General features: G+C 37.8%; 1 protein-coding gene across 17 annotated transcripts in view; it reads right to left on the bottom strand.

Moving 5' to 3' along the window:
* Positions 1-12,582, bottom strand: part of PKHD1 (PKHD1 ciliary IPT domain containing fibrocystin/polyductin) — a 439,380-nt gene that overhangs the window by 31,934 nt on the left and 394,864 nt on the right. For 13 of the 17 annotated variants that reach the window (XM_082411613.1, XM_082411609.1, XM_082411615.1 and 10 more), the window contains 2 exons: positions 11,429-12,443; positions 339-489 (listed from right to left, as the gene is read on the bottom strand). In XM_082411613.1, the coding sequence (XP_082267739.1) occupies positions 339-489; positions 11,429-12,443 (1,166 nt within the window). Of the gene's footprint in view, positions 1-338; positions 490-11,428; positions 12,444-12,582 lie in introns of those variants that run through there. The other 4 variants (XM_082411614.1, XM_082411619.1, XM_082411620.1 and 1 more) reach the window with 2 other exon arrangements.

Genomic DNA, 12,582 nt, shown 5'->3' with positions numbered 1-12,582 from the left:
TCCTTCATTAGCATATGAAATGACTTCTTCAGATATAGATCCAGCACTTGGAGAAGGCGAGATTTCTGAGAAGATACATGAGACCTACTGTAAGAATTTGCTTGAGGAAAAAAAGTATCAGAATTCTATTTTCACCCTTGATCAAATTCTGGACATTTATAGAAAGTGGAAGGAAAGCAGGCTGTGAAATGGAAGGAAAATAATGAAAGTAGTTAGATGTTCTAAGTGCACCAAATGTCACAGGGTGGGCACTCTGTACATGTGTATCGTGAAGATGATCGAATATGAAACATGCGCCAAATACAACATGGTACCCCGCTCTAAATAAAGATTGTTACCTGTGCACAAGGTACCTGCTTATCCAGAAAAACGAGCTGTGGCTGTACTGTAAGTTCTTTTCCCACTTCTCCATCTGAAGGCTGGACTAGGACTGAAAGACCATAGGGCCGAATATATATCAAGTTCCCAGTTTCGAAACTGCTTGTATTTCTGGCACATGTTAAAAAAGAAAATAATACATGCCTAAGATTACAGATATCATATCACTGCAGTAGCTTTTTTCCATAATACATTATTACCAGTGAGAAGATTTGCCTTTGCCTTTGTTTCTAGAAACTGAATAATACACTGTATAGCAAACATGACCTTATAAGTAAAGAATAATTATATATTTACTTTATATGTTTGCTTTGCCATAGGAAAGAATGCACTGGTTGGGGCGGGGTGGGGGGGGGGGAGATGGGAGGAGCACATATTATGAACTTAGATTTTTATCACAATTTGTTCATATCAGCTCCAAAAAAGCCTTAGTGAGGCAACTTATCAGACTAAAATATTTAGAAGGTGGGGATATGTTCTAAGTAGGCTAGTAAACCAGCTCTCCCCCAAGAGGTGCTAGTGTTTTCCAATTTCCACAGTATAAATACATTCACCATGGCTAATTCTGTGGTACCAAGATGACGTCACCGAAAAGAACTGGAAAGAGGTGCCTGGGAGCAACCTCCCACACCACTGTTTCCCATGGAATAGCTCATTTAATCTCACGACAACCCTTTCATATTCATCGTCTCCACAGGATGCTTGCACTAAATAGAATCGACAACTGTGGAATTCATTGATTAATTGATTTCAGTTGAATGAAGTCCTTAGGGAGAATAATACTTATTTATCAATTAATATATGCTGAGCACTTACACCCTGTACCAAGTACTATTCTACGCTTTCCACCTATAAACTCATTGCATCTTTAAAGTGACACTATGACATAGGTACTCTTATTTGCACATGAAGAAACTGAGGTCCAAAAAGGCTTAAGTATTTTGCCAAAGGTCTTACCAAGAGTAAGTGCATGCCCAAGGTCTAGAGCTATACTGTTTTTCATCTCTTTTGAGCACATTAATTGCTGATGTGACTTAGCAATAAAATGGAATAATTATAAAATAAAATAGTTACGTAATTCATGATACCTCAAAACATCTTTTTACCAGAGCTTCGGTATTTTTGAAGACCAAGGCAGCTCTATTAAACGAATATTCTGGGTTATACGCCTATTGTCCCATTAAGCCTATTGTGTATTACACATCAGAGGCATGCAATAGGGTTTTAGCAATTAAATGGAGATATATAGACACCATATATCACATATATTACCCTAATATAGGGTAACAGATTACCCTCAAAACACCCTAGGTCAGGTCTAACAAGATTTGATTTTTTTTTTTTTTAATAGTAGCCTACCCAAACCTCAATTAAATGCTTGTGAGTCAACTACTTGATCCCCTAATCTTTTTTTTTTTTATGTGAAGAGAAAAGGATATTTATTTTAACAGAGAGTGTATGTGAGGTAAAGGTGACAATTAGTCCTAAGAAGAGGAAACAGTGGAAGAACAAATACAGAGGATCACAAACTATGAAGTTTCTGTAGGGACCAGTTTCCCTCTCTCCTGAGAATCCTGGAAAATGGGGGATGGGGCATGTGTGGTCCTACGAATCCCTTTTGGTCATTTACCAGCTAAGGCCCTGATCTCTGCTAGAATCACTCACTGGGAATTCAACATACACTAGTCTGATCATCATTTATTAGTTTGCTTAGCCTGAAAGAGTAAGGCTCCTTTTTATTTAAAGAAAAAATTGAAATCATATTTTAAAACTCCATGCTATTCATTGCATCCTTCTATGGCTCCTAGGTTATCGGAAAATTCTAACATTGTTACCAGATGCTATTTCTCCACTGGCCTATTTCTTAAAAGCTTTCTGATGCAGGACAGGATGCAGGCTGGCCGTGTAGGTTAAAGAAACCAAAAGACTCCATCCAAGGTCCTGACATAAGTACATTGATGTCTAGAGACGAAGGGATGGGAACCAACTGCCTGAACACTTGCTAAAAGGCCCGTCCCTGACACACTTTAAAGTTTATCGTGAGCAAACATCTCTGATTAAATGTAAACAGCATCCCACTGGAGGTCAGAGACTTGCTGCTACAGCATATCCCAAGGTAATACCACTTTAAGCTCCACATAAACTCTTAGGCAGTTTCTAACCTAAAACCTGACCGTAGGTGGTACAGTTTTTTACGATATGTTATAATAGTGCAATAAATCTGTTAGCTTAAAATCGAATCTCCGTGGCCTTTTAGAGAAATCATCATTAAATGCAGGGTCTTGTTAATGATGCCATCGAAGTGAAATTGTTTAATCTGCTAAGGGGGTGAAAGGTCACCAAATGAATTTTTTATAATACATCAACTTGACACGCAATAGGGAAAACTGTAATAGATAAAAGCAAAGGAAAAGGGCACTGTCTTCTTCTGATAGGTCAATAGCAGCCAAGAGAGTCACTCATCCACTTTCCTTTCACGATGGGGCTCCTTTTGCATTTAATATGGACACCCAATTAATACCTCAGCACCACAGACAACCTCATTTTAGGTGACTTATAGCAATTTCTCCCCCTTCCCTGAAATGAAAGTGATCACAATACATCATAGCATTGTGCGAATTAACGTTAATTGATTCAAGTTACCAAGCAATGATGGGCCACTTATATAACCTAGGCGTTATTGGGTGCTAGAAGGGATGGAGGGAAGATTAGATTCCAGTGTCCGTTGCTGTGACGACGGGAATCACCTGACGCCTTGTTAGACAGTTGTAAGGTTCTATTGCTGGCCCCAGTGGGGTCGTCAGTAAACTGGAGTGATGTCCAAACATCATTACCCGCTGCTCCGATATTAAAGCAAAGGGATTAGCAACTTATTGCAAGCAACCTGGATTTGTCATTGTGCTGTCGTTATCCAATTTCCAACCGCTAATGTGACTGTAGCCTGCAGGCAGAGGGACCTACAGCCAAACTTTAAAAAATGGGGGAGGAAACTTCCCTCCAATCCTCCCAGTTTAACCACTATTTAACAGCTTCCAATAGCCAGCCAGGTATGTGGAAGAATTTTTTTTTCCTTCAATGCTTAAGTGCTAGCAAAAGAGAAAGATCAAGAAAATACAGAAATGTCTCAGTTCAGAGATCACTACTATTCATTCCAACTCTTGCTTTTTAATCTGCCAGATCTGAAATGCTTCCACTACAGAAGAGGGGATTGTTCCTATCTGCATGGCAAACTGAGCAAACAAATAAATAAATCATATTGATGAAGGCTAGCCCTGGGCAGTGAGGTGAGGTTGGGGGGTTTTGAGATACTTCCTCACTTCCTCTTCAGCCTTTGCCTCCTCAAAGTTACTAAGTCAGGTTCCTATAAAAGAGCCCCATGTTTTGATTAAATTTTTTAGGGTATGCCATGAGGGAACTTAAATTTCAGAGGAGATTGTGAGATTCTGTACCCTGGAAGAAGAAAGCAAGTTCTCCACTAGGTTCAGTTTAACAAACAAATGTTAACCCTTCCACTATGTACAAATATTGTTTTAGGCACTATGAGATAGGCAAAGATAAATACAGCACCATAACCTCTGTCCCTCAGGAACGTTCTTCCACAGAGTCCGTAAGGCAAGAATGACTTTCCTGCCTATCTTTCAGAGCTGACACATACCATTTTATTTATATTTCATAGCCCTCATGCTCCCTGTAAAACCAAGCCAAATGCCCTTAGCTGCCATCAACTCCTAAGAGAGAAAAAAATGTCTTATGATCTCATGGTTTCTTTCTGGCACTATAGCATAGTGATTCCAAACTTAGCACATTACAAGCGTCCAATACATGTTACTATAGTAACACTATGACCAATAAGTACCCACCATGCACTTCCTCTGTTCTTAGGTCATTAAATGCCTCTAGAAAGCCACCACCTATCTTGGACTGGCCAACTTCAAGTTCTGATACACTCTTGAACTGGTGCACTTACTGCTGTGCTCTAATACTTATTATTAAACTCTTATGGTTCTTTGGAATTTTTCATTTCAAACTGAGATTTGAGTAACCATAGGCATAGGTTGCACTGTGCCATGAGAATATAAAGACACAAAATAAACATGGCACATCTTCCAACAAGGTCAACTCAGAGGTCAAAACCTAAGTATTTTAGTCAGAAAATTGTTCAAAATAATATTTTATAATAAATCTAGCATGAATATCTTATCTGGGATAATGTAAATTCTGAATACATTTTTTAAGATCATACACAAATATTCAAAATTTCCTGTTAGTGATGGAGTCCCCTAGCAGTCATAGTCTAACCAGGAAAAGAGAAATCACTCAAGATCTTTCTGATCGAAGAGATTTGTTACGGGATATTGGTTGCACAGGAGTATTAGAATAGCAGAGAAGTCAAACTGGTTACATTTCACTATTTGCAACATGTATTTAACGATCACTTATGGTGCATGACACTGCTTAGGTACTCTTGGGAGTATAATAGTAAGTTGAAGCCTTGACCAGCTAATGAATATTATAAAAATAAAAATATACTAATTTTATGAAAAACTAGATTAATGGTTAAGCAGGCTCATATTGAATTAATGATTTCCTTGTAATAGATATAGAATAATGAGATTTAATATACCATATTCTTATTGTGTAAATGTTTGTTTTCCCTATCTATTAATTTTTAAATCTCTAGATTTTCATATGAGCCATATAATTTTTTGGACATAATAACTGTTCAATTAATGTTTGGGAAATAAAAAACATTCAAATGTAAGTTTTCATGAGTCTTTATTATATTTAGCTACAACTTCACATCTGTACACATAAATCTTAAATTGATTGTAAGGTAGTACGGTTCTGGTTCAATTTTGGAATTAGAACTACATGTGCGTGTGGGTGGAAAACTACTGGATGCAGATAAGTCAACAGCAATAATGGATTAGAATTTTCCTCCTGTTTATAAGGAAGAGAGCAGGAAAAATGTAAACTGCAGAAGTAGAATCACAGATTTAGTGGTCTGGGGCCATTTAGTATAAGAACAAGGGTCCCTAAGGGCACCACTGCAGTAACAGGGCTGTGAAATGAATGATAGCTTTAATGATGACCATGAATCATCAATAAAAATGTGAAAGGTCTACATTATTTTCCATTTAATAAGGCCGGATAATATATATATTTTTTTAGTTTAAGAGATGAAGTCTTTTTAAAAATGTAGTGATAAAATAAACAATTTTTAATTAAATGGAAAGTTTACTTATGCAGAGCATCTCATTTTCCCACAAAGCCACATATATAAAATACCATTATGATAATTTTGCCATCCACCTAACTCAACAAAGCAGTGAATTTGTATTGTAGTGAAAAAAAGAAATGGTGCAAAAACACTCTTTAATGGCAAAGCTGTGGTTTTGCCAGGAGGGAGGAAAGAGACAGGCTAGCAGTACGGGAATCCCTTCCCGGATGAATATTCTGCCAGTCTTGGTAAGAGCATCCTCCAGTGTTGACAGAAAGAGTCTGTCCTTGCATACTCCAAATAGCTGTTTCCTAGAAAGCAGGTGCCCAAGGGGCAGGGAGAGGTTGCACAAGAGAAGATGTTAAATGAGCCTGAATGTCACCAAAAGACTCATGTCACCAATTGTCTCTCCTAGTTTTCTTCTCTATTCCAAGTCAGCTTGATAAGGTGCTCCTTGTACAGAGTGAGGAAACTTAAAAAGCTACTAATGTGAAGGGTGCAAAAACACACAGATATACACCGCCACAGAGCCATGCTCACGTTCCCTATAACTGTTTTTAGGGTCCAAGGTTCATGGCAACGTCATAAACAAAGAGTTTTATGTGAGATAGCATATTCGTTTTCTATGGCTGTGAAACAAAACTCCACACACTCAGTGGCTTAAAATATCACAAATCTATGATCTTCAGGTTGTGGGTCAAGAGTTCAGACAGGCTTGGCTGGGGGTTCACTGCTTAAGTGGAGGCTCTCAGGAGAATCCACTTCCAAACTCATTCCAATTGTTGGTGGAATTCATTTCCTTGTGGCTGTGGAATGGAGGTCCCTGTTTCCCTGTGGGCTGTCAGCCAAGGTCCACTCTGTACTTACAAAGTGCACCTGATTTTTTTCTCATGTGGTGCCTTTCATCCTAAAAGCAGTGACACTTCAATTCCTTCTCACCCTTCGAATCTCTCTGCCTTCCTCTTCTGCCACAGCAGGATAAAGCTCTCCTCTTTTAAGGGCTGTTGTGTGTAATTGTGCCACCTTGATAATCCTGGGTATTCTCTCCATCTTAAGGTCAACTGTGCCACATAACACAGTGTCTTCATAGAAATGCCATCTGATCCTATTCATAGGTTCCCAGGATTAGGGCAGCACACCTTTGGGTGGTCATTTTAGAAATTCTGCCAACCACAAATGGCTTTAGCATTTCAATAGCTAAACTTCCATGAAAGATACAGATATATTTATGCTTACTATATGACAAAGAATATTATTTAGAGGTGGGTTTTTTTTTATGAAGCAGGAGAAAGAGAGGGAGAAGAAGAAAAGACAGGAGGGAAAGAAACTCAAAGGAGCAAAAATCAAATTTCTACTGCCAGGATTCCAGATAAAAGGCAGAATATAAAATAAGACACTCGTGGGGAACCCCAAGTTTAAAAAGCAGAGGTTGAACATATGTTTATCTCTGTTCCCTCTACTCCACCGAAATTACTTAAAAGAAGAAAAATGAATAAAAATGGTGTATATCAACATGGATAAAGAAGGCAGGAGAGGAGAGAGCAACCAACAACAGAGGTTAACAAAGTTTTGGAAGATGGAAGACAGGTTCATGAAACTGACTTAGCCATGCAGAAGACACTTAAATCTAGATGCCTCTAGAGGAGGATAAAGACTGGGAGAGGCCAATTTGTTATATATTATTTAATTAAAAAAAATAGCACTCCATTTCTCCCCACAAAGCAGAAGTTGGTAGCTTTTTGAAAGCAGGTAGTACTCCCCTTGATAAGTAAATGTCTGATATGGCCTCAATTTGTTGAAATGCATGTAATGCCATTAAATTAACAAGAGTGAACCTTTTTTTTTTTTTTGGGTTGAATTGGCTTTTTTTTTTTTAAGCATCTTTATTGGAGTATAATTGCTTTACAATGGTGTGTTAGTTTCTGCTTTATAACAAAGTGAATCAGTTATACATATACATATGTTCCCATATCTCTTCCCTCTTGCGTCTCCCTCCCTCCCACCCTCTCTATCCCACCCCTCTAGGTGGTCACAAAGCACCGAGCTGATCTCCCTGTGCTATGCGGCTGCTTCCCACTAGCTATCTATTTTATGTTTGGTAGTGTATATATGTCCATGCCACTCTCTCAGTTTGTCACAGCTTACCCTTCCCCCTCCTCATATCCTCAAGTCCGTTCTCTAGTAGGTCTGTGTCTTTATTCCTGTCTTACTCCTAGGTTCTTCATGACCTTTTTTTTTTTTCTTAGATTCCATATATATGTGTTAGCATATGGTATTTGTTTTTCTCTTTCTGACTTACTTCACTCTGTATGACAGACTCTAGGTCCATCCACCTCACTACAAATATCTCAATTTCATTTCTTTTTATGGCTGAGTAATATTCCATTATATATATGTGCCACATCTTCTTTATCCATTCATCTGATGATGGACACTTAGGTTGCTTCCATGTCCTGGCTATATTTGCAAATGAAGCAACTGACAAAGGCTTAATCTCCAAGATTTACAAGCAGCTCATGCAGCTCAATAACAAAAAAACAAACAACCCAATCCAAAAATGGGCAGAAGACCTAAATAGACATTTCTCTAAAGAAGATATACAGATTGCCAACAAACACATGAAAGAATGCTCAACATCATTAATCATTAGAGAAATGCAAGTCAAAACTACAATGAGATATCATCTCACACCGGTCAGAATGCCCATCATCAAAAAATCTAGAAACAATAAATGCTGGAAAGGGTGTGGAGAAAAGGCAACACTCTTGCACTGTTGGTGGGAATGTAAATTGATACAGCCACTATGGAGAACAGTATGGAGGTTCCTTAAAACACTAAAAATAAAACTATCATATGACCCAGCAATCCCACTACTGGCCTTATACCCTGAGAAAACCATAATTCAAAAAGAGTCATGTACCAAAATGTTCATTGCAGCTCTATTTACAAGAGTGAACCTTTAAAGAACTTCTTAGATGTTTCCACTGAAAGGCCTATGTCCTCAGACTAATTTCTGCCGTCTAAAGGTCAATTCATTAGCTTGTCAGTGGCTCTCCAGTGAGTTCAATGGAAGTCCGAGTTAACACTGATCAAAGTTGAAAGAAACAGGGCTGGCCCTGGGATCTGCCCAAGGCTTCAGGGTTGTTTACCATACTGTGCAATTCTTAGGACCATGGGAAAACTTGCTGGTTCTCATTAAGTCCCTTAGGACATGGCATTTCTCATTCTGCAGAGATTTATTCAGATATACTTAAGCAGCAGCCTTTCCTTAGTTTCAGAAGATTTGTTTTTTGCATATCTAGGAAACCTCTCTTAAAGTAGTAAAGAAACTGAGAGAGATGGGGACTATAACACATCCCAACAGAAAACTGATGCTACATGTCACCAATTGTCTGTCCGAGTTTTCTTCTCTTTTCCAAGTCAGGTTGATAAGGTGCTCCTTATACAGAGTAAGGAAACTTAAAAAGCTACTAATGTGAAACTGCTGATACATGTTCAGCAGTTTCTTATTAAGTCAGAAATACCTGAGTCAAAAATGAAAACATGATGGCTATGACGGATGGTGGGCAATAGAGGTGCCCTTTTCTCTGAAGCTCATGATAGGATGATATCCCACACGCATATGTGTGCATACCTACACTTGTGCTGGGTCCACTCTCTTTCCTGGGTTTCCTCTGCTTTATCTCCATTGTTTCTACTCTTTGACTTTGCTCTCCTTCTAGTTAAAAGCTAAATATTCACTGAGTCTTTTTTGTTGTTGTTTTTGTTGTTTTTTGGGGTTTTTTTAAAAATTTATTTTATTAGTCATCCATTTTATACACATCAGTGTATACATGTCAATCCCAATCGAGTCTTTTTTTATATAATATAAAAATCAGTCATTTTGGAAGGATGACCTATTAAGAAAGCTCAGTACTGTAAAATCTAAATAAAATTTAGCAATGAACTGGCCCTATTTCTCTCTAGTCACCCATACATAGAATATGCTCATAAGAACTCGGTGGAATCTAAATGAAACTGGACTAAAGGAAAGAAAATATATTTAAACGTAAGCTAAGATACATTAGCACCATCTTTTCTCAGACTCCTGATTTTTATATTATCGTGCATAATATCATAATTACATCAATAACAAGGTGAATGTTTAGTGGTTAGTAAAAACATCCAAGATATAATAGATTCTGACCACTCATGCAACTAGGAGTACTTTTAAATTCTAAGCTAACAGTCCTCAAAGCGCTTCAAATCAACCAGAATCCAGAAAAAAAAATTGCTTGAGTTTTCTTTCCATATCTTCCATACATACTAGTGTACTGTAAGGAAGACGAACACCAGAGACAGGTAAAATATAAACATAAACATAAACATTAGCAAAGTTTTCATTTGGATATGTTGCTCTATGTATAAAAAGGCAATCAATGTATTAGTTGAATATTCCTTAAAATGTGAAGGTGTGTCTTTTTGTTTTGCTTTTTATTTTATAGTGAATACCACATCCACTGGAGATGGTTGTGTAGAAGCAATTCATACTCATTAAATATTAGTTGCTTATTTATTAGCACTACCACAAATACAGTGAAAAAGCAGCAACAGAATAATCTAAAAGAATATGAACACTCTAAAATTTCATTGAGTAATATAGCTCAGAATCTAAATAATTTTTACCTATTTCAGGGACCCAACATCAACTATATCAACTCAAAATGTGCATAGGTTTGAGCTTATTTTTCCAGTGGTGAGGACAAGTTGCAGGGAATATCCATGTTTGAATCTTTTGAGTCCTCTATAACCAAGCAGCATGCATGTGTGAAATGGTTAGTTTATACATGTTTTCTAAGCATTATGGCATCTCAGTTTGGGGTATCATTTCTGGTTCTTTTGTATCTGCTAGAAATTAGAGCTTGGGACTCTAACAGTCTTGACCTCGTGACAGATGTCTTAGATGAACTTGGGCTGGACAATTCATTTCTTGGGTAATACAATGTACAAAAAAATTGAGAGTCATTTATACGTGCCTTCCCTTATTGTGTACTACACGTACTTCTTCATTTACTAAGCTCAGGGAAATATTCAGGTAAATTTACTTCTGAAGTGTGTAGTAAACATTGATCTGCTAAAGAACTTCAAAATACAAGCTTGTAGAGTCAGAATAGCATAGCAAAAAGGATATTATGGATCCTACACAGGTCTGTGCCATAAACACGGTTGGCAGCAATTATGTTCTTGCCTCACACAATTTGACATCCTTTCAGGGCTTTATAATCCTAGGTTAAATAAAACCCAATCAGGGTCACGGCTTTAGCTTAGTAAACTCCTGGACATCCCTCCAAAATGCTCCTAAATATAAGTCTCTTCCCCAGTTCCTACAGGCGGTATTATTATCAACACCCTGAGTACTCAAGTTTTAGCTCATAGCTCTATGGAATTGTGATAGATAGCGTTTTTGTCCCATAAGGCAAAGATCATATCTGTTTCACCTTAGCAAACCCAGAATCTAGCCCACTGCTTAAATATGCATTACATGATAAATGAATGAACAAGTATATTGAAAACAAGTTGCCTTAGAAAAATTTCTTCCTCCATGCTTTTCATTTTAAAGTACCAAAATATAATGTCTACATCTACCCAGGAAATAGAATAACCATGAAGAATACAGATTTAATAAAGAATTTTTAAATTGAGAATTTAAGTCTATAAATGGCTCTTGACATTTTTATTCCTATCTTAAAAAGCAGACAGGTTATGTGATTCAGTGTAAGTAGACTGACATTTGCAATGTGCATCCAAGAAATCAGCTCTCATTTAGAAGTTATTATAATTAGTACTTACCCATAGCCGATGACTCCCTTTGACTGAGTCACTAGTAAGGCCCCAATAGTCATATTCAGAACATTCTCTAGTACTCCAGTCTGTTGAGCAGTGATAACCTGGTGAGCCAAAGTCTGTAATCTGTTACTTGATAAGGATGGAATTACTCCAGTGTTCCTTACTGCTGGCAGATCACCAATTTCAACGATCATCACTTTTGAGATAGTTTCCATAGTGGTGGGTGGTAGGACTCTATATGAGCTCATTTCCATCATGAGAAGTCTACGTTGACCAACTCTATCATGACTGGCACAAGTCACAGTTGGGCAATTGCGCTTTCTCTTTGCTCTATGGTCAGCCATGGCCTTTAAGGTTGCTTCACTGCCAGGCATCTCATGAATAAATCTGATTTGGTCTTGGCTAACCTGCAAGAAGTCAGTTAGTCTTTCAAGGGTCATCATTTCCCAGCCTTTTTCTAGAACTGAAAACATCACAGTGAGGGCCAAATGAATGGAAACACCTGAGCGTATTTCAATGGGCTCCTCTCCTTGTAGGACAACATACAAGAGGTTATCCATGATGCTGAAATAGTTGGCACCAATAGACCCATTCATCAGTGAGGAAGTTGATTGAACCTGAGTAGGTGTAATGAATCTTTCCCCTAAGAAAACACTCGGGCTCTGGAGTTCATGGTAGAATACAGCCAAAAGGAGCTTGGAGGTACTTTTGTTCCCCAATAGAAAAAAACGCAAAACTTGAGGAGTCTGATCCACAAAGCAGACCTTGGTGATTTCCTTGGTGGGTAAAATGGAATAGAAAGCAGATACAGACCCTGAAGTGGAGCAGGGAGTACTGGCATTTACGCTACTAAAGATGTCAACAAAACCACTAGTCACAGATACAACTGGATATAACTTTTGCATTGTCCAAGTGGCATCAGCACTGTCAAGAATTAAGATCACTTGGTCAGTCTGTTTGCAGATGTAGCCTTGTATCAGCGATCGGTATGTGCATTTCTGCTCTTCTCTAAATGTGCCTATAAAATAAAGGAAAATAAACAAGTGACATAAGAACCACAATCTCTCAAAGACGATTTACAATCCATCACTCTCACCATCATCTGTAACCTCAGGAAACATTTATTGAATATTCAAGTGTGAGAATGCAAAAAATTC

The sequence above is a fragment of the Balaenoptera physalus genome, assembly GCF_965194825.1.
Source record: "Balaenoptera physalus genome assembly, chromosome: 11".
NCBI classification, from domain to species: Eukaryota; Metazoa; Chordata; class Mammalia; order Artiodactyla; family Balaenopteridae; genus Balaenoptera; species Balaenoptera physalus.
This window is presented reverse-complemented; position numbering and strand designations above follow the sequence as displayed.